Source organism: Malus domestica, chromosome 15, assembly GCF_042453785.1.
Source record: "Malus domestica chromosome 15, GDT2T_hap1".
In the NCBI taxonomy this organism is placed as follows: domain Eukaryota; kingdom Viridiplantae; phylum Streptophyta; class Magnoliopsida; order Rosales; family Rosaceae; genus Malus; species Malus domestica.
In genome coordinates this window covers 2,107,291-2,129,522 of record NC_091675.1, presented here as the reverse complement: position 1 = coordinate 2,129,522, position 22,232 = coordinate 2,107,291, and the positions used below count along the sequence as shown (strand labels likewise).

Genomic DNA, 22,232 nt, shown 5'->3' with positions numbered 1-22,232 from the left:
CATGGTGCTGCAAGATGGGGAGAAGGTGAACAATCAGCCGGAGCTCTGATTGCTTACCTTGTCTGTCACCTCTTTCAGCAAATCCCCTAGCTCGGCGACTTGGGGGACTCCTACTACATGGTTTGTATCGCGCTTGACCAAGCCTGAAACTACAAGTAAGCTTCAAGTGAAATTGATACATTACCTTGTGCATCTCCACCAGTTAAAGATACCACCCCTGGATGGAGGAAGAGTACTTCCAGAGAAGCTGCCACATCTACCTATGAGACAGATAAGGCAAGTCAAGATGATACCACACTCCGATACTTAGAAGTTTCGTGATTACGAGATCATTCTCCCACAATATTTCCTAATGTCATTTGTACTCTAATGTCATTTGTACTAAATCATTCACTTGTACTCACTAAAGGAGAGCTTGAACCTATGTACTTGTGTAAACCCTTCACAATTAATGAGAACTCTTCTATTCCGTGGACGTAGCCAATCTGGGTGAACCACGTACATCTTGTGTTTGCTTTCCTATCTCTATCCATTTATATACTTATCCACACTAATGACCGGAGCAATTTAGCGAAGATCACAAAAAGCGACCGTTTTCGCTACCTAGGATCTATCTTACAAGAGAACGGAGAATTAGATGGAGATCTCAACCATAGAATACGAGCTGGATGGATGAAGTGTAAGAGTGCATCCAGCATGTTGTGTGACCGTCGTAGGCCACTGAAGCTCAAGGGAATGTTGGGCGGTGAAACATCAACACGTACACAAAATGGGTGTAGCAGAGATGAGGATGCTTCGTGGGATGTGTGGGCACACGAGAAAGGATAAGATTGAGAATGAGGATATCCGAGGTAAAGTAGGAGTAGCCGAAATTGAAGGAAAGATGAGAGAAATTCGGTTCCGGTGATTTGGACATGTGCAAAGAAGGCCGACTGACGCTCCGGTTCGAAGATGTGACTACGGGACAGAGGTTCAGGGCCGAAGGGGTAGAGGAAGACCTAGGAAAACTTTGGAAGAGACTCTAAGAAAAGGCTTAGAGTACTTGGATCTAACGGAGGACATGACAAAAAACCGAGCGCAATGGCGTTCTAGGATTCATATAGCCGACCCCACTTAGTGGGAAAAGGCTTTGTTGTTGTTGTTGTTGAAAGAAGATGAGGTTCAATCTAAGTCGATTGCAGGTTCAAGCAACGGAATTGGTCAAGTGTCTAAGTGAGTGTGACTGCATTAAGGTTGAGAAGCGGTCTTATAGGGAGTGCGCTGGGGAAAAGAGTCCATTAATATCAAGCGAATGTATTGGTCTGATGGAAAAGTATTTCAATTGCAAAAGAGGGCGGGTTGACATGAGGGCTAGGATTCGGGGGAATAAAGGCTATTGAGCAACGGTAACGTTTACCAAGTTCTGAAACAAAGTTTTGTACTTCAATTAAAGCTTACATTAATAAATTTTTAGAGATTCTCCTATGATTGGATTTGAGTAATTTTGGACGTTAACTTTGGTGACTCTGGTTTATCTCGTATTTGATTTCCTGCTTTTGTTGTTACAACAGTGAATAGTGTTTATTGTGTAGTTTTAGTCCAAATGATGTAAGTCTTGGCTTATAGGCAACTGGCATGCTTCTTTCGGGCTATGCATGGTTTGCTTGCTTGTCTGCGCTGTTCCCCTCTCCGGCGTCTCCGCCTTATTTCTGGTTCCTTTTTGTGTTTCCACAACTGCAAATGCATCTGTTGTGATTTTCTTATGTTCCGTATGGCACTGGGCGGCATGTCATGGAATGCATTGAGGTGAGAGTCGTATTCGCAACTTTTACTTGTGCTCGGGCCTTAAGCTCCAGGTAACGTTATAAAAGATTTACCGCCGGTAATTTTCAGAATGTTCTGAAGGCAGAGCCGCAGACGGGTAATTTTCTGGCTGTCTGTTTCATGTGGCGCTGAGACTTTCCACGTAACCTCTTTCTTTCCGTTGCTTTTGCTTCGTCTTTTTGCGCGCATGGTCCGCCTACTGTTCCATCCACCAAAAGCCGAAAGCCGAAAGCCCAAAAGCACAAGTCGAAACCCACAACACAAGCAAATGGAATATGAAACACGAGAAAATTTCCATCCGACTTGCATCGTGCCTTCTAATTCCAAATTTCCAAGTTCCACAAGCCGTCGAGGGAGAAAATATCCTCGTTCCTAAATTCCCAGCGAGAAAATTATCCCACGAAACATGGTCCACACGTGTCCGGTCCCCTCGAATCGGAGTGGTGCCCACACGCAGAGCACTTGCCGACGGTGAGCCATTACATTATAGTCTTTGACTGGTTTTGGTACGTCCAAATTGTTGGGGAAGAATTCAAAGTTCAAAACCAACCTGGCCAAGTAATAGGCAAAAAGCGAAATGGTTACTCCATGCAAAGACAAAGACCAGCTAAGATGCCACGAATCTTCTGTTTTCCTTCACACCACGAACCACACTAGCTACAAACTTATATATAAACCCCACCAAAACCAACCAGAAAGTTTCAGTGGTGTTATCAAAGGGAGCAATGGCAGCCACTAGATTAATGCGCACGTTTAAGCCAATGACTTTTCATTCCTCCTCTTCTTCTTCATCTTCTCCGCCATCAACGGCCCTGAAGTGTTTGAGCAAGGGCAGAAGAATAAACGGAGAGAAGGGACTTACTAGGAACGATAATGATAGTCACGAGAGGAAGCAAATGCATGCAGTAGCTGTGAAGGCGTCGGCAACCACGTTGGCAGAACCACAAGTCGAGAATCGGGGAGGATTACTCGTAGAATTGGCTTCCCTGGTCGGAAGGGCCAACCGTGCTTTGCCCATTCTACTGAGAACGGCTCTCAGACCAAAGTCTTTGAGACAGCAAGTCCAGATGTTCATTGAAAGGGTAAATACGTCCGTTACATGCATGTTTTCATTTGTCAAAAGTTGTTTAATTTTATGTGGTGATCTAGGGTAAAAATTTTGAATGAGTTAGTTATACATACTTCATTTGTGCAGGGGATAATAGACTGTCGATTCTTTACATTACTTGCAGTTGCGGGATCTTTACTCGGTTCAGTACTGTGCTTTGTAGAGGTGAAATTTCCATTTTCCCTTTTTATTTGATTACATTGAAGGGAATCGAACATCAAAACTAGTTTAGCATAATCAACACGTGCTTATGTTCAACGTTTATATGAATGCAGGGTTGCTTTATTGTTCTAGAGTCATATTTCCAGTATTTCCATGCCTTGTCACACAAGACGGATCAAGGCCATATGGTGCATCTTCTTATTGAAGCCATTGGTAAGTAAAGCACCCACATCTACATGTGATATTCATCCTAATTATGCCTAATTATATTTGACTATGATTAATTCTTGTAATTTACAGATATGTTCCTGGTAGGAACCGCCATGCTTATTTTCGCAGTTGGGTTGTATGCCATGTTCGTCGGGTCAAAGGCCGCGAAAGAAAGAGGACCGCGGTTTTCCGACTCAAACTTGTTTGGTCTCTTCTACATGAAGGTACCTTTCAGTCACTTTTTACATGATGTAAATATCTTCTAATATTTGTACCAACATAGACATCATTTCTAATTCACGTAATTTATAAACATTTCAGGCACCTCCAGCATGGGTTAACATGCAATCAGTTTCGCAAGCGAAATCAAAAATAGGGCATGCAGTGGTAATGATACTGCAAGTGGGACTGCTGGAAAAGTTCAAGAGCATACCTCTAGTTACGCCGCTCGATCTTGCTTGCTTTGCTGGATCTGTGCTTCTTTCCTCTGCTGGTATCTTCCTTCTTTCCAGACTCTCTGCCACTGCAAGCCCCGCTGCAACCAGTGTACATGGAAGATAGATCATACAGCTAACTGATGATGATGTCCACAAACTACTGCATTGATTTATTAATTAATTTATAACCCCATTATTTTTGTAGCATGTACTGATCAATATATACCGATACGTAGCAATACTTAGATCGAAATATTATACTTCTGCAACAGAAAAAAGAATTGTACTTCAGCCAGAAATGGAAGACACAGATATTGTAATTCAACCATGATGAAAGTATAAGGTTGATGGTCAGAAAAATATTCATGTATTATTGATTTTCCATTAATATATGTATATATATATCTTCCCTTGTTGGCCTCAATTCTATTTTCGTACGTTCTTATCAACTATATATATTGGATTAACTTATTTTCTTATTTTTTCGTCCAATACTCTTGTATGGTGTTTTCGGAGAGCTATTATGCCACTCACATGTTCTATTTTGTTTTTTGATTTGTCGTTTATATTTTAATTATATTTTAACTATAATAATGTAGACGGTAAATAATAAATGTGAGTGGAGATAACAACACTCTTAAACTGATGAAACCTTGTGAGTTGATAATATAACATTCAACCAAGAACAAAAGGGGAAAACATGTCATACCACAGTGATGCCAATACTTATATTTACTGTGTTTGCAATCGACATACAGCAAGTAACTAATAAGTGATAATTAGTTTAGCGACAGATGTGCCAAAAACCTAAAGAATTGATACTGATAAATAAACAAAGAGCATGGCACAGTAAGAAAAGCATCGAGTTGAAACACAAACAGGTTCAGAACTCAGGCTCAGACATATTCCCAGCACACACGGCACAAGTGGTGGCGGAACCTTGGTTGATGTAGGTACAAGTACAACGATCACAAGCCCAATAGTTCCCATAATTAGGGTTTATCTCCGAGAGGCCACTCTCCAACGCTCTAACCAGCTTGTCAAAATAATTTGCAGTCGCGTTTGTCAGCCTCTCGAGGCTGAACACTGCGTGCCCTAGCAAGTGCTCAAATAGCTTCAACTTCAACAGCTCATCCTCGGGGATATAGTACCCATATGCATAGCTCCACCGGAGTATCTGCCTAGCTTCAATGATCTGTTGCCAGGCCTCGATAATGAACTTGAGCTCAAGACCTGATTGACATTGTATTTCAGAAATAGTTGAATTTCATCACTTTGCAACCTATTGAAATCCTCCATAGCTTTTTTCTTTGAAGATATATTGTTTGCCCAACGTTCATAGTAATAAATGTACTTCTCCAGATATTTCTTTGCCTCTTTCTTTCCCCTCTCTTCAGCCACAAAATTACCACGGTTATAACTGTGGCAATGACATTTTTTGAATTCGCAGAGACATAACCAGCAAAATTGGAACCTACAAATGTTGGGGCTTAAAAAGACTTCACTACTTTGGAAACGTTTATCTCACAAAGAAAAATGTAATGCAGCGGAATTGATAGGCAAGAGAAAGAAAGAACACTCAATGTATTACACAAGATTTTTATTCACTCTCAAACTTAGTACAAGAGGAAACACTCAAACACTCTTAGAAGCTTTGTTGCTTCTTCTCACTTCTCACTACTTGCTCTCTTGGTTGTTTCAAATGGTGTGGATGCCTTCTCCTTTTATAGGCATGGATGGAACCTTGGAGAAGCATGGAAACATCATACTAGATATATCTAGACAATTCCACTACCTTCCTATGCTAGAATTATCTACACTAATCTTGTATGTTGGTGGAATCCTCACAATTCTTCTAGACTCTTCCACCAACTTGAACTTTGCTAGAATTCTCTAGCATGTACATGGATCTTTCTTTGTGCATGGGCTGGATCCATTATCTTTAGGCCAAAACAAGATTACATTTCAACAACAAACACTGCATCTCATAACATTACACCCTCCGTCTTTATTTATCGGTCCTTTGCATTTGGGACAAGGCTTGGTGTTCACAAGTATCCATTTTGCGTTGTGACGTTCATCCTTGTTCTTCGCAGTCCACTTCCCCGCCGTCGCACAGTCCACGGGACGATGAATCTCCACAGTGCAGTTCCAGCAGAAACTGTTCGAGCAAAGGCACGAAACATCATAGTTTCCTGAACCATCAGCATTAAATTGCACAGCGTACTGACAATTCGGAGCAGGACACCACTTGATCTTCCTATGACCTTCGATGTAAGATCTTAAAAGGAAGTGCTTATACCTCTCATGATCTTCTTTGGCTGTAACCACACCAATTAAATCCGGACCAACTGCTGCTTTGCAGGATGGTTCGGGACATCTCGTCAGCAAACATGGAGGACCGTCATTGATCGCTGTGCTAACGTAACGTGTCCAGCATTCTCGACAATATGGATGACCACAAACAGCAGACAAAACACTCCCGCATCCATACGAAAATTCATCAAAACATATTTTACAAGTGATTAAATCTGCAGCATTGAACTGAACCACAGGCTTCCTCAACAACCCTACCTTTTCTCGGGTTTCATCTTCATTAGCGAACCACTCGTCGTTGAGTCTACTAATGCTCCAGTTGAACTGAGGGAGAAGGATGGAGGCTGCAGATTTTGTTATCAAAAGAACAGTAGAGATACTTGTGATATCTGTTAAGCGTTAATCTTGTCTTCGGCCCAAGACAAGTGATCCAACTCAAAGCCAATGTGTGCAAATGCTAGAAAATCTATGTCGGTAATATAGCTGGAAAATTCCAGCAATTTCAGTCGGTTATCACCTAAAATATCCAAGCTAAAGAAAGATCTAGAGGCAGCAAATCATGTGGTCATTGCTGCAATGCTCAAGTCGGTGGTAACAAGGATAGTCGGTGAACACCACCTATAAATAGGTGTGTGGTGTTGTGTAACAAAGAAACAAGAAGTGAGAGTAAGTAAGAGAGCAAGAAGTGAGGAAGAGCTAAGAAGTGTGAGAGTGTTTGAGTGTTTTTTCTTGTACATTTGTGTGAGAATAAAAAATTTTGTGTAACACTCTGATTGTTCTTTTTCTCTTGTCTATCAATTCAAATGCGTTACATTCTTCTTTGTGAGATAAACATCTCCAAAGTAATGAAGTCTTTTTAAGCCCCAGCAATATCCTCCTCCTGACGTTGTTGCCAAACGTCGTCTTCTTTCAAAAGAGAGTTATTTTGCTTCGGCTGATCATCTGTGTCGATGTTGTCTTCTTGGACATTACCAAATTCATTGGCTGCCTCATTGTCGTCATCTTCGTCTTCTTCAACAAAGCCAGTGTCTTCGTCATCATAAACACTTTGGTCGCTGTAATCCATCCATTCTGATAAAACAGAAAAAGGGATTAGGGTTTAGGGTATAGGGCTAGGTTAACTTCATAATCATTGGATGAATTGGACTGGAACTCTGGTCAAACAAGTAAGACTTATGCCTTTTTTTCTTTTCTTTTTCGGTAAAACAAATTAACTTAAAAGTCCTAATTAAAAAATAACTTTTTTTAAAAGAAATCTAATTAGGGTTTATTTTTATTTTTATTTTTTTCAAACCATAGATTTTATTAGATTAGATGTTAGATTAACCCATACAAGATTTATTTCTTATTGAATTAGGGGTTTTTTTTTTCGCGGTGGGGGTGGGGGAGTCGTCAAGTAGGGTTCGGCGGGGTTTAGGAGGAGGAGGTGGTCACTCCGATTTGGGATCTTGGAAAGGAGGAGGGAAGGGGGCTGCTTTCCATCCTTTTGTAAAAGAACCTCCGGTGACTCGGTTTCCATCCTACACCCACGGGCCACAGCTCTCTCTCTTGACTGATGAAAAATTCAACCCCCTGGCCTCCACGCGCATTGTTAGTCCTAGGACACATCAATTTGTACATAATTTGTTCTAATTTGGTGAGATTTTTAACATTTAATTTGTAAATTTGTAGTTACGGCATATTGTAGCCTTGTCAAAACAAAATAGTGCATGCCTTGTGAAACTCTGTGTTAGTTCTTCTCGTCCCACCGATCCTGAATCCGGGGTGTGACATGCCTCGTGTTAGTTCTTCTCGTTCCAGTTAAGAGACGAGCTTCCTAGCCGATCACCTGAAGTAGCTTGACTTGTTTATATACAAAAGGGTAAATACTCACTCTAGAGTCTAGACTCGATCGGCTTTCTACAAAAGTGTACACATCCGGACCAAGTTCATACGGTTATTCGTCATTCGGATTTCTGATGACCAATTCATCTGATAGCGATCTTTATATCGGTTTCCTGACTCTGACCGATGGCTTCGTGTACTTTCTTCTTCATGTGAAGCCTCTCCATCCGAGACAAGAAAATGCTGCAGTTCGCTCTCTGCACATTTGTCAAGCCTCTCCAGACCAAACTCTGCGTGGCCTTGCGAATGCTCGAACAACCGCACCTTCAAACGCCCATTTTCGGGGATGAAGTAGCCGTACGCATAAGTCCATCACAATACCTGCCTACACTCAACGGTCCGTGCCCACACATCTATAATGAACCTGAGCATACAATCTTGACTGGCATTGTGTGCCGGCAAGTTTCGTGATCTGTACGCTTTGCACGTTATGTAAATCCTCGATTGCTTTTTGCTTTGAAGATTGATTGTTTGCCTATCGTTCATCAATGTGGGATTCATCATGAGAGAAGATTGATAAGAATTGTTGTTGTTCATACTTGTGCGGCTAAGCCAAAATCCCTCACCCCTTCGTATAAATATATCGTTGTATATACAGTAAACAAAACCAAAAGTATTGGATTTAGCATTTATTCTCAGTTTTTGTAGATTCAGAGAACAACACGAAGCTTAAAGTAGCACATAATCAAAGAGTTCATCTTCTTTGATTAAAATTCAGCAGGCAATGGAGACTCTGAAGAACACATAACACACATGGTAGCAGAACTGTCATTGACATAGGTGCAGAGATCACAAGACCAATAATCCCCATACGATCTTATCTCCGAAAGGTCATTTTCCATAGCTCGCACCAAGTTCTTGAAGTAATTCCTAACCACAACGGTCAGTTGGACTACCCTAGCCCGAAATTTGATGAAATCTTCAATGGATCTATCTGCGTTGACATGCTCTTCTAGTTCCACTTCTGCACATCGATGGAACTTTTCCAACCCGCACTCTGCCTCGCCTTGCAAGTACTCAAAAAACCGCCTCTTACCATCCTCATTTTCAGGGATGTAGAACCCGTATGCGTAGCTCCATTGCAGCACCCGCCGGCACTGGATTATCTCTTGCCATGCCTCGGTTACAAAACTGAGAATCGGATTGGTTTGGCGATACTTCTTATCAAGTTTGTTCAGATGGACAGCTTGCACAAGCCGAAAATCTTGGAGAGCTTTTTGCTTGGAATCATGGTTGGCTATCCAACGCTCGTAATAGTGGACGTATCTGTCTAAAGACATCTTTGCCATCTCTTTCCTTTTCTCACTCGCATTGCTCTTCACTTCCTCCGGGTAAGAATTACACAAATGGCTACGGCTCCACTCTCCAAGGCATATCCAGCAGAAATCGAACCTGCAGGGTGCCCTGCATCTCATGTGGTTACATCCTTGGTTTTTTTCGATGGGTCGCTTGCACTGTGGACAAGGCTTGGTGTTGACAAGAATCCAATTCATATTTTCGGACTCATTCTTGTTCTTCGACATCCACTTGGCCACAGTTTCACATTTCACCGGACTGTGAGCTTCTTCGGAACAATTCCAACAAAATATATACGAACAAAGGCAGGAAACATCATAATTAGTCTTATTGCCACCAACAAAATCTACAGCATTATCACAACCAGGAGCAGGGCACCATTTTATCTTCGTCTTCCGATAACTCTCTTCAATGTAAGACCTCACAAGGTACCGCGAAAACTTACCCTTATCGGAGTCAATGTCCGCCAACAGAAAGATCATATCTTCCCCGACAGCAGCACCACAACTCGGATGCGGACATTTCAGCGACAAGCATCCAAGACCGTCATTGTTAATTGACTTACTGACATACCCTCCCCAACATCCTCCACAATAAAAATGGCTACAAAAATTGGAGCTAATTCCACGATCACCACCAACAAATGTTTCAAAGCAAATTTCACAAGTAAACGAACAAACATCAGAAGACGAGGTTCGAACAAGTGGGCTTGTTTTTGTTTTCTTAAACAAGCCTAATCTTTTTTGAACCTCGTCTTCCTCCTCAAACCACTTGTCAAACAACTTACTGGTGTTCCAATTACAGTGTCGGAGTAAGATGATCGCGGCGGCTCTGGACACGCAAAGTGTCGAGCAGACCTCTGTGATTTCATGGAGTTGGCGCTGGCTGATGTCTGCTTGTTTCAAGATTGTGTAGTGAAGCTGTTGCGACGCCGTTTGATCGTCTCTGAGGAAGCTGTTGGAGTGGTGAGTAGAATCCATGATGGGGGAGTTGGAGGTAAGGGCAAGAACTGGAAGATAAGCACCAATAATTCCATGGAACGAGACAGTTTGGAGGATGGTGCAACGAACTTGCGGGTTGACCGGGCCATTGACGAGTGACGACTGACTTTTATAAAAGTGCAATGTATATCCGTATATGCGCTTTCTTCTCGGTTTTTCATTTGCTTATACGACACCTTCTTTCAACGGACGGAGGAGAGCAACTTGTATGACATAAAAATTACCGTTTTGGATAAGTAAACAAGCATATGTGAAAACAACTAATCCTTTCATTAAAAAGAAGTCACGAAAATCCGTTCTAGCTATGCTTTACGCCGTACAAGGTATAAAATATCGATGATATCGGAAATATCGGTAGTCCAAAAATACGAAAATTTCAATGGAAATATCGAGATATTATCGATATCGATAAAAATTGAATAAAAACCATGGAAATTGTAAGAAAAACTTGAAAATTTTTATTGAAACTTTACAGGATGTTTATTTAGTTAATTATCTATTAGTTTATCACAAAAAAAAAATTGGAAGGAAATGCATTGCATGATGGATTTAACTGATTTAAATTGATTATATAGCGAGCTGGCAAACATTGTGAGTGTAGAAAATATGTAGTAATTAATGAAAGAAGTTTAAACACACCATAATCATTTATATATAATGAATTAATACAATATTTTACACTTCATACATTGCATGGTAAGATACATGAATGACTTGGTATCACATAGAGTTCCTATCAAGGTCTAAAATATCGATGATATCGGAAATATCGGTAGCCCAAAAACACAAAAATTTCGATAAAAATATCGGAATAATGTCGATATTTTAGAGCATGCCACAATAAATGGTAAGTCAGCTTCGAAATGGCTAATAACATTTTCTTACCGCACATACAAAAGCTCTTCCGAAAAACCATTATCCAACCTACTTCCATGTCATTTTATCTGCTGCAGAAGCTTCTTGCAAGACACTTGAAATGGTGATTAATATTCTCCTTGAAATCATCTAAAATAAAAAAACCGGCACACTGGGACGACAAATCGTGGGAACAGAAAAATATAGCAACAGAACATCTGGGGTGACAATGTTACATATGTTTTTTCATCAACATCGACAGGACACACTCGAAAAATCTACATTTTTTAATAAATCAAATTACAGGACAACGTTTACGGAAAATGAAACAGAAAGAATGGACGGAAAAGATTACGGCAAGCTAAATACATCCCTCAATAGAGGCTATCAAGATATACAATACAAACTCTCACTTTACATGGAAGCCAAAAGGTCTCTCATTTCTGTTACGCTAAGAATGGTCTCTGTCGGGTAAATCTTGGCGACGAGTTGCGCAAAACCTTCATACTTGTCAAGGAACTCCTTCTGTCAAAATCCATGACATCCATCAGATATTTTCAATGCGAAGGCGAACAAACTCTTCATGCTTACGAAGAAGAAACTATTGTTACGTACCTTGCATTTATCCCATAAAGAAGGCAGCAGTTCTTCTGAAGTCATGTTTTTCTGCAACTTCTTGTACATTCCAGCGATGGACTTGTCAAGCTGTACCAGGAAAATCCACGATAGTGTTAGAAACGAACATTCACAGATGAAAATTTCGGATGGGTAAATCAACTCACCCCGGATAAACTTGATTTTATCACCTTCCGCAGATCCATCTTTGACAACCCTAGCTGGAAGGGGATCTGCAATGAAGGAAACTGTTATCAGCCATTACATTCAGAAAATTAAGACTTCGAAGATAAATAACTCCACATAAATCATTCGGGCAACTACATTATCACAGTTCATTCTCAGGATGGGGCAAAGATACTCTTCATGGAGTATATCAATGTGCAAATCACTGGATATAGTTTCAAATTAACCAGGAATATGACGTAATTAACAGAGGTTTCATTTTTCCCAGTTAGATCAGATATGGATAATTGAGATACCAACACACTAACCTCTTCTGGTGCGATTGTATACATCAAATCCTCTATTCTTCGAGCAAACTGGAAAAGCCGTTCAAATTGCTGCGAAAAGAAAACATATGAGGGCATATTTAACCAAAAATGTGTCCAAACTGTATGTCAGGCTTAAGCAAGAAATCTATGCTAAAATGGCTGATTCTTCACAGGCTACATGCCTTGGTGAAAACTTCAGTGTTCCTATGAACATAACTGTTTAGCTTTCACCTGGAACATTATGTTTCATACAGGTTCTATATTGTCTGTTCAGACGGTTTTTCTACCAGTAGTTTCTACTGTACTGTTAGTTCACCTGGACATGTTTATTCACCCCTCCCCTTTTCAATATGAAAAGAGAAATAGCTAAAAGATAGATCTGCCTTTATCCTATTTTTACCATTTATCATATAATATCCTAAAGCTAGATCTGCCCTTGAGAAAACTGCAGTGTATATGAACATGATTCTAAAAGGAACAGGGGATAGGGTGGGAAGAAAAAAATCATATACAGCATTGGGATAACTTACATTGTATATGATCATGCTGATATGGCGTGTGCAAGCTTGTTCATAAGCTTCACTTGCCTGGTGATAAAATTTGGCCAAGGTGGGCACAACATTTGCTAGGTCATACAAACTGCAAGCAAACTTCAAAAGTGAAGTCACACGAAAAAAGAAAGCATTGATCAATGATCATAGTAGAAAGGAAACATAAGGATACCTATTCTGAAACGCAGCATAGTTCTCTAATAGAAAAAGATCAGAATACTTTGGCTCTGTTTGTGCAATTTTCTCCAAAGTCGCAAACATGATGCTAACCTGTCAAACAATTGATCTACCGTAAGAAAAATGGAGATGCATTTCTGGTAAAACATCTGATAGACAATCAAATGTTATCATCATCTATCTTCACACGGCCAAGAGACTGCAAGGTTTAAGAAAAAGAACGTTGCCTTCTGAATTCAAACTTGAGTAATCAAACTGTGATAACTAAATAATAAGCTTTAAAGGCATAGTACATAGGACGAATACTAGCACGGTGTATGAATTATGATTGAATCATAATTTTAAGAAAGCTTCCTCATACAGTTTGAACCACCATAAAATAATCTTCAGAAGAAAAAAAACTCACAAATTTTGTGTACGCTTGATCAACCAAATCCCTAGATTGTCCCTGGATGTACTGCTCCATTCGTGTTGCCAGAGTAGCAAATCTAAGTAGAAGGGAGGTTAAACAAACATAAGCAACTGCTTTGTTTTACACAGATGGTAAATGTGGCCAAGACATGCCAGTTCACCTTGGGATGTATGATAAGACACCCACTTGTCTAACGTTGCGCTCGTTTCTTTCAATCTGGTGGCAAGCTTCATCAACAAACTGCAAGAAGCATACACATTACATGGGTTCAGAATCTTCAGAACGTAACCTAAAAAATATATGACCACAATCACTAACACACAAACTTACGCGACTGAACTGCATAGAAACTCTCGACTCCAGATCACCAAGCAAGAGACGTACAAAACCTGCTGCATCAGCTTTTTGACCAGAAAGATAGCGCTCTGTAATCCCATGCATTGATATGCAGCGTAAGGGATCAATCTTGTATGCCCAGTCCACAACGGCATAGAAGTCTTCCTGAAAACCATATTTATTGGTGAAAAACAAGGAACTTTAATGACTACCAAATAGTGCATGCTGCTATGCAACAAGCCATGACCAGAACAGTTGAACTGGTGGTGTGTGCAAATGAAGCCCAAGCAAAAAAATTCACGAGCAGCTGCAAAAAATTAGGCAACAAGTTGTGCACATTACCTGGATTCCATCAAGTAAGTCCTGAAGAGATTCATTTAATGCTGCAAGCTCTCCTGAACTTTTGCCTACAAAATTAGACAATCATATAAAATGCGAGAGAGAGAGAGAGAGAGAGAGAGAAGCAGAAACATCCCATTGCAGACAGTGTAAAATATGATCAAAAGTACATAGGGAATTACAGCATGGTAGTGTAAATTACCAGCTTTGCTGTCATTGTCATCAATGTCCATGATTCCCAAATCATCGTCATTGGTGTCATCATATTTATCTCCATTAGCAGTACCCCCTGGAGGAACAAGTGCTGGAACTTCAAAGCACATAAAGTGCGCAAAGAAAGAACTCTGCAATTGAGCCATTGCAAAATAGACATTTAATACGGAGATATGCATTATGTAAATATGAGTTATGTAGATTAAAGAAACCATTATATAACTCCATTTTAACCTCATCTACAAGGAGTGGGATAAAAATTGTAAGCATCTTGGAATAAGCTTCAGAAACAGTAGAAGTGTCTGCAGCATTCGCATTTTGACCAGACCCTTCAAGCCAGACGGTTGGATTTCTTGATGCCTTTGTACTAGCACGAAGCTCATTTGCAAATTCACGAGCCTGTAGGTATCAAATTATATACTCAAACTTTCAAACTGATCAAACTACTTAACTGTCTGAGGATTACAAAAGTTTATTTCGAGAACAAGAATTATTTGATTAGGTTATTGATGCAATGTTGAATACACCACCATTTTAGTTTAAATTATTACAAGTTTATTCTACATTGAACGACCAAACCATATCACAATCTTATCAGAAAGTCTGGTGATCAGATGGAAAACCAAAATCTGGTTGCTCATGAGAAGGTTTTTCATATGAGACAAAATTAAAGATAACTGATAAAAGCAGCAACCAAATAATACATTTCTAACACATATATATGTTAGAATAGAATATAAGGTTGTGATTCTCACCTCACGACGAAGAAGCAAGTTGAGGGAGCTACAATATGCCTTCCTCAAAGTGCCCATGCAATTGTTATCAAGACTCTGAAAATGCAAAGCGGGGAGAATAAACTTAGGGAAAAACACACCGGTACATATGCACAAGTAGAAACAACAAAAATCCTAATAGTTAATGCAATTAAGCTAAAATTTGACCTTCAAATGTTGCAGAAGGCGAGCATACGTTCTGCATTTGTACCGTAGATCAGCATGATCAGGCCTTTTCAGCTGCCCCCGCTATTTAAAACAAGCACAATAGTGAGCATTAAGACTTGTACACCGGAAATGAACAATTTTGATTATATTTATAAAAGCCCAAGTACGATAAGTCCACCTGAGAAAAGTAGCTCTTGTCGCTTATCATAAAATCCACCAAACTAGCAAAGTAATTTCGCAAGAACTCAGAAGCTCTTCTGACAAATGTAGATTTCAATTTTTCAAGTTCTGCTCGCTTCTCTTTAACCTTTAAGAATTTCAATTACAACTATAAACACAATGGGGTTTCCAATATCAAAAATCAAAACAGCTATCAATCTAGCACCTCAGTAATGAGAGGGAACTCTAAAGTTCATACATCTGGCCACAAATTGTTGAAAAAAAATGAAACAAATGTGAAGGGCAGAATGCATACAGCCCGCATATTTGCATAGATGGGATCCAAGTTAGGTACTTCAAGACTGCGTAAAGCACCAGCCAACCACTCACATGCTTCTATGTTTTGAAGCATACGTGCTTCATCGAATGAACCTCCTGTCAAGCATGCTGCATACTACACAAATGAAACGCCATTAGAAAGACAGTACGCCTAAACAAGTTGCCAAAGTTAAAACTAACCAGTTATCTCTCACAGCTAAACAGATGGAAAACATACCTGAGAAGGAACACGCAAACCTAGAAGGAGCTTATCGAGTTCATAAATGAGTGCCCTATTATTTACAGATTGCATCTCCAACTTGTTATTGCGGGTTTCTATCTGGACATTGCAACAGAAAAAAGTTAACAGGTATTCACATAAAAAACATTTATACATCCAGCACTAGTATCATAAAACTATGTTATGTCATGGCATACAGAACAACCATTTATTAGTCAGAACCGTGAGGAAATTGAAACGAACTCAGAACTAGCATCAATACACTTTTAATCAACAAGACTAAACAAAATACCATCAGAAAGTTTCTTGGGAAAAAAAATTAAATTAAACAACTTTATATTGGATGTAATATGGTAAAAGTATAAGGGGGTAAAGGAAACTAAAATCACCACAGAAATTATCGTTAATATTTTTACATACAATGCCATAAGCAAGCAAATGGAAGCTTTGACTAGATGTACATGGCTAAATTCGTCGACTTAGACAGTATGTTTGTTCCATTATTCATAAGAATAAGATGAAAAAAAAATTTTAAAAAAAAAGAAAATTTTCCCCTGAACTGCATTGGAAATAATACTGTAGTCCATAAAAGAGGAAAATCTAAAAACTTAAAAGGTAGCTAGAGTCCCTACCGATTCAATGTCTTCTCTCATGTGTCTGAGTTTCACATTAAAGATTCCTAACCATTCGTCCATGTCATCGACACAATTCGTTGCTGCCTCAAGCCCTTGCAATACCTACAAGGCCCATAATGGAATATATAAATAACACATATCTTCAAAGAAATAGACAACCACCAATCAATGTCCTAGAAGCAGGTAAAAGTAGCATGCACAGCAATCTCACATTGACAATGTTAAAGCAATGTATGCAAGTAACTGAAACAGATGAATAAAGTTTCTAAGAGTAAAATAGCAACACATTTTATGCAAAAGCAAGTTGAAGAATGTAAACAGGACAAGGTCAGAAGATGAATGCAAAAACATCCATGCTAAAAATCAATAACTAGCATCCTTAGACCTGTCGAGCGCCATTTATATCATACAGTAACATGGGTGACAAGACAATAGACTTTGACCGTAGTGATATTGAGAGGTAAAAAATGAAGATTGAAAATCTTGACTTTGTTTGGGAAGAGTGAAACCAAGCAACAAACAAAGAACATAAAGGACATTAACTTAAAAACATAAAAAAGAAGAAATGCAGCAAACTTCATCGTATTCAACAAAACTGAATAGCAATAGTCACCTCGTCTATCAAAGGTTCACTTTCCAAAATGGCATGCACATTTGCTGCTTCCAAAGCCAGAAGCTCCCTCTTCAACCTTTCAGAAAATGCTTCTGCTTCACCAATACCCATGACATAACTGCATAACACACCCACAATCAAAAGAATTCATAACTATATCAAGATATTTCCAACGTAATTCAACTAAGGAGTGACTAAGAGCACCCTATAAATACATGGCATTTGATGCCTGCCATTTGGAAGTTGTCAAACCCAACCAATAGATAACATTCAAAAACAGAAAGCCGTAATCGACTAGGGTGGGACAATTTAGGATTCCCCAGTTGGTCATTGAACTCTTGGCAGGCATCAATGCAGAAGGTATCATGAACTAAGCACGTACTAAACCAAGGTTTTGTCTATCAGTCTAATTTCTAATCAGGAAATGACATAAGACCTTTGTATAGGGAGACCACCTCAAACAAAGGAAAATATAGTATATAGCTATGTTTTCTGATAAAAGAAATTACAGAAGATCTTCAAAACAATCAAATAATTCTACTTTTGCAAACAGGCATCACTTCAATTAAAATCTTATGGTACCAATATCCCAAAAAGGACAATGAAACGAAGCACAAACATTTTCTTTGTAACATCAGAAATAAGGATATGGTACATACGTTCCCAAAAGTGCCTCCATGTCCTCTTCCTCAGCTTGGGAGACAAGTTCTTTTTCAACAGTTACTTTCAAGTCACTTTCAGTTACTGTTGATGCAGCAGGTCCCATTTGCTCCTTTACTTGACTAGTGACTGCCGGTGTATTTTCCTAAATCATTGTTTACAAAAAGTTGGGCAAAAATTAACTGCAAATAATAATTTAACAAACTAACAACTAATAAATAGAGTTTCAACAGCATGAAGCCAAAACTAGGAGAAGTGTATGTACTAATAATTCTACGTAGTGACATAAAATAAAACAAAAAGAAAAAAAAAAGAAATTCACATTGACAGAAAATTATCATCATAAAGTTGTAACCATGATTAGTGATTCCAAAGGAAGTGAAATCTTCAATTACAAATATCATGCAATCCAATCTGTACATAAAAACCAATACAGGTGTATAAATTCATCATATGCACCTTAGCCCAAAGAGCCATCTCCACCACATCTATACCAACAACTTTAGGAAGATGACCCAGTGCATCTTTGCATATGTTTAAAATACAAAGTAAAAGCCGGTTCCTACACAGAAAAGAAAAAGAAAACCAATTATCAGAATCTTATCAATTTGTTTACTGGAGGATAACATCCAAATAGGTGTTCTCCATGGCATACCTGTCATCAATATTTCGCATGGTCCATTGAGGAGGAGCAACACTTTGACTCCTAAGATTATCAAAACCCTACAAGAAATTCAGTCAGACTAAAATGGAGGATGGGACTGAAACTTTTCTCAAACATTGTTTCTTGTTTTTCTTAATTGACCGAACCCTATTTCTTTGCACAAATTCCCAGCATGTATATAGAGCATAGACACATGGAAGATGGAGCACTACCTACCAGAGTAAAAGTACACCCACTAGGGTCGTTTGTTAAAACCTCCACCTTTGAAAGATGCTTTAGTTTGTATAACTTTGCAGGCTGCAGTAAAAGAAAATTTCTGAGTAATTGAAAATCATAATCCCAGTCCCTAATTAAGCCCAACTTTACAGCACAAAATAAGACATATCTGTTAAGGACTTCACCTCAAGGACTCCTCCAGTAGAATATTTTAAGACTCGGAGAAAGGCTTGAGTCCTCTGGCCTTTGGTTTTTACTGCACAAACAACAAAGGGTGGTCACCAACACAAATTAAGTACGACTAAGGTGCCCACAGTGATCTGCATCTGCCTGAATATTTATACTAGAGTGGGAATTTGTAGTTATGCACACATATACAGGCCATGACCTAAGCTAGGAAAGACGAGTCTTTTAATTTCCCCTCATGTGATATTGAATGGCTGTCACATTTTAGAACAATCAGATAGTGTAGTAAGAGAAGAAAAGTGTAGTAGTATCCACTATCCATTATCCATTATTCACCATCTATTATCCATTATCATAGTGATACATTAGTGGCAAAATTCGAGTTATTAAAAGTGTAGTAAGAGAAGAAAAAAAATGTAGACTAACCCCTAGAACACCTACAAGTCAGCTCACAATTCTCGAATCAACCTCACTGATAAAAATCATTACTGCACCATCTAATGCTCGGCATGCCTTGTACAGTCCTGTTTAATGATTCTGCGAGAAGTAACTAAAGTTATCTTCCAACCCTTAAAATATGCACTAAGACAATGCTTTGAAGTCTTCGTCCGACAACCCACCGTGCTGATTTGCAACATTATCGTAGTAAAACCTAGTTCTAGCTACATCCTTAAAGCAGATAAATGACTCGGCAAGTTCAAAAATTTATTATCTTCCCTGTAAGATTGACCAATGCATACAATCTTGTGAATAAAACACATCAGTCAAAAGTTATATTTCTTGAAATTGTCCACTCTAAGCACCCAAATACATTAACATCCATTCAACCCCATTCCGATTATCTTTCGCAATCTGGAGACCCTAAACCCTAGTATAAGCACCTAAATACATTACCATCCATTCAACCCCATTCCGATTATCTTTCGCAATCTGGAGACCCTAAACCCTAGTCTAAGCACCTAAATACATTACCATCCATTCAACCCCATTCCGATTATCTTTCGCAATCTGGAGACATTATAATCAATCCAAAAGAGTGAAAAGAAAAGATTCTAACAATTAGACAAGTGAAAACGAAGTCTGCAGTGTGAATCTTTACAAAAGCTTAATTTCCCTTGCAATTTTCCACAGCGCATACGGTTTAATCGATTGAAAGTACAGGGACGAAAATAGAATTCAACTGCGTACCGGAAAGTGCGAGAACCCTAGGTTTGGCCATGTCGCGGCCGAGCTTGTGGGTCTTGCCCCAGATCCCACGGCTCTTGGCCACGCGGATGGACACAACGACGCTCTGCTTGGTGCTTTCGATGGCGGCCTCGCAGGCCCGCCGCAGCTCCTGGTCGTCTGCGCTCGATTTCGCCATCGCCGGTGGTGGTGCTGCACTGGGTGGATCTCAATCGGACTCTGCTGTAATTTAATGGTAAAATAAAAGACTGCCGGATAAATACAAATAAAATAAGAAGGTGCGAGACGAAAATGCGAAAGTACAAGTTGGCACTGCACAACCTTTGCTGGGTCTGCTGGGTGTACGGAAGTTTCGAGTTTGGACTAAGAGGACCCGAAATGCGTCGGGTACGGGTCGAACGTCAAACGGTAATAATAAATGTGTCGGCACGTTAAAGCCCCTACTATTTATTTTTTTACCAAAAAGCCCTTATATATATATATATATATTTTTTTTTTTTTAATTGGTCGAAGCCCTTACTTTTTAGTTACAGCCAAATTATCCCCTTACTTCGCATAAATGGAATCTGATTCAATTTGAACTTTGGACTGAATGTGTCACATCCCATCATATTCTGGGCTCGACTCCGCGATAGCACGATATTGTCCGTTTTAGATCCCGACCACGTCCTCATAGTTTTGTTTCTAGGAACTCACACGAGAACTTCTCATTAGATCACCCATCATGAGATTACTTTCGTGTGAACTCGTTTAACTTCGGAGTTCCTACGGAACCTGAAGCCAGTGAGGTCCAAAAAAATCTCGTGCTAAGTAGAGATGAGAATATACATATAAGGTATAGATATCCACACCCCTGATCGATGTGGGAAGTTACAAAATGATTGAAGGTTAAGGAACCACCAAGAAATCATAAACACAAAGTGATAAGCTAAATTCTCTTTTCTTTGAAATAATGATGCAACGTAAAAAAACATATTCATTCAACTTGTCATTCAAAATATTTCAAACTATTACATTTCACTTACAGATATAAAAGAATACCATTAAATCATACTTAATGATAATGAGTTCGTTTAGAAGTACTTTTTAAAATGATTAAATTGTCTTTGGTGAAAATATTTTGAAACCAATTTTTAGTACAAAGCTAAAACTTCTTCCAAAAAAACACTTAAATCGAAAATTGATTTCACCATAAACGTTTTAAAAGCATTTTCAAACGATCCCCTTCCCCACCGATATTCCCCATTTCCTACATATGGGGAGTTTTCCTTTTTGTCAATTGCTGATATTAATGTTTTGATTCTCATCAACTTATTCTCCCTATCCAAAACTGAATCCCTAACTGCTGCCGCCGTGAGTAGCCAGAAAATATTTGGGCCAACATGTTTGCGCAATTACCGATTTGGATCAAATTGTTACTGAAGAAAGTAAAGCGTGTACAACTTCTTGGAAGCCCAAAATAATAAACCGAAAGAGAACACTCATATGTACAAAAACTGGCAAAAGTGAGCATTACAGAAACTAAGAAAACCAGTCTAGATTTTGCTTAAGAGCAGCACCAGTTTACTTCTTCATACTTGACGTTGATGTTTCCTTCCTCCAAGGCCATCATGCTTTCAGTGTGCCTGGGATGCCAATCCTTTTCTTCCCCCAACGGCCCCAAGACACAAGCTTTAGCTCTCTCTCCCGTTTGCACAGAATGCTGAAACAGTGAGGCACTTCTTAGTCTTGCAGAACACAAACAGATGCATTATACACACTACAAGTTCCACATCACTTGTTCATGCAACAAAGAGCAATGCAGGGACGCAAGGATTCGAACCTTGATCTTCTCAGGTACACCATGTAACTTTTACAAATTACAAGCTCTGAGTGCTCTACCATTTTGAGCTACATCCCTCTAACCTAACCTAACCTAACCTAACCTAACCTAACAACAAATGCACACACAGCAGAGTATAGACACAAGAGATGATAGACACGAATCAAACAATTTGTTATTCACCGTTTTTTTCTTTTTTGCATGTTATCCATGTTTTAAAAAACACCCAAGAGATGAGAGACAAAACAAATCATGCGGCTAAACCTATTCAGGCAGTACAAAACTTGATCGGTGAAAATCTTCCAAACAACGTAAGAGTAGAGCAATAAGGACCAGTAACTAACAACTAATGCAGATCTCATTTATATATCAAACGATCAAAT

At 39.2% G+C, this 22,232-nt stretch overlaps 4 protein-coding genes across 4 annotated transcripts; 1 reads left to right on the top strand and 3 right to left on the bottom strand.

Annotated features, from left to right (window-relative positions):
- The first annotated feature begins 2,372 nt into the window (after nt 1-2,372).
- On the top strand, nt 2,373-4,130 carry LOC103440452 (uncharacterized). Its single transcript, XM_070814418.1, has 5 exons — nt 2,373-2,885; nt 2,999-3,076; nt 3,187-3,286; nt 3,374-3,507; nt 3,605-4,130. Exons 1-5 carry the CDS (start codon nt 2,529-2,531, stop codon nt 3,842-3,844), a joined length of 909 nt encoding a protein of 302 aa, XP_070670519.1. The 5' UTR covers nt 2,373-2,528; the 3' UTR covers nt 3,845-4,130.
- A 473-nt stretch (nt 4,131-4,603) lies between these two features.
- LOC139192345 (probable E3 ubiquitin-protein ligase ARI8) lies at nt 4,604-7,102 on the bottom strand. The gene is made up of 3 exons (XM_070814305.1): nt 6,922-7,102; nt 5,796-6,380; nt 4,604-4,953 (listed from the first exon to the last, which is right to left on the bottom strand). The coding sequence occupies exons 1-3, from the start codon at nt 7,100-7,102 to the stop codon at nt 4,604-4,606; spliced, it is 1,116 nt and encodes a 371-aa protein (XP_070670406.1).
- Nucleotides 7,103-8,468: 1,366 nt separating this feature from the next.
- Nucleotides 8,469-10,795, bottom strand: LOC103440450 (probable E3 ubiquitin-protein ligase ARI8). The gene has a single exon (XM_008379140.4). It carries the CDS (start codon nt 10,194-10,196, stop codon nt 8,628-8,630), a length of 1,569 nt encoding a protein of 522 aa, XP_008377362.1. The 5' UTR covers nt 10,197-10,795; the 3' UTR covers nt 8,469-8,627.
- A 462-nt stretch (nt 10,796-11,257) lies between these two features.
- On the bottom strand, nt 11,258-20,349 carry LOC103440449 (exocyst complex component SEC3A). Its single transcript, XM_008379139.4, has 25 exons — nt 20,031-20,349; nt 18,842-18,912; nt 18,657-18,737; nt 18,432-18,499; nt 18,236-18,338; nt 17,776-17,921; nt 17,117-17,234; nt 16,501-16,605; nt 15,866-15,967; nt 15,626-15,763; nt 15,329-15,457; nt 15,151-15,231; nt 14,965-15,039; nt 14,444-14,608; nt 14,199-14,340; nt 14,000-14,064; nt 13,652-13,822; nt 13,482-13,561; nt 13,316-13,397; nt 12,905-13,002; nt 12,712-12,820; nt 12,182-12,250; nt 11,855-11,920; nt 11,688-11,777; nt 11,258-11,597 (listed from the first exon to the last, which is right to left on the bottom strand). Exons 1-25 carry the CDS (start codon nt 20,203-20,205, stop codon nt 11,487-11,489), a joined length of 2,640 nt encoding a protein of 879 aa, XP_008377361.1. The 5' UTR covers nt 20,206-20,349; the 3' UTR covers nt 11,258-11,486.
- Nucleotides 20,350-22,232: the final 1,883 nt, after the last annotated feature.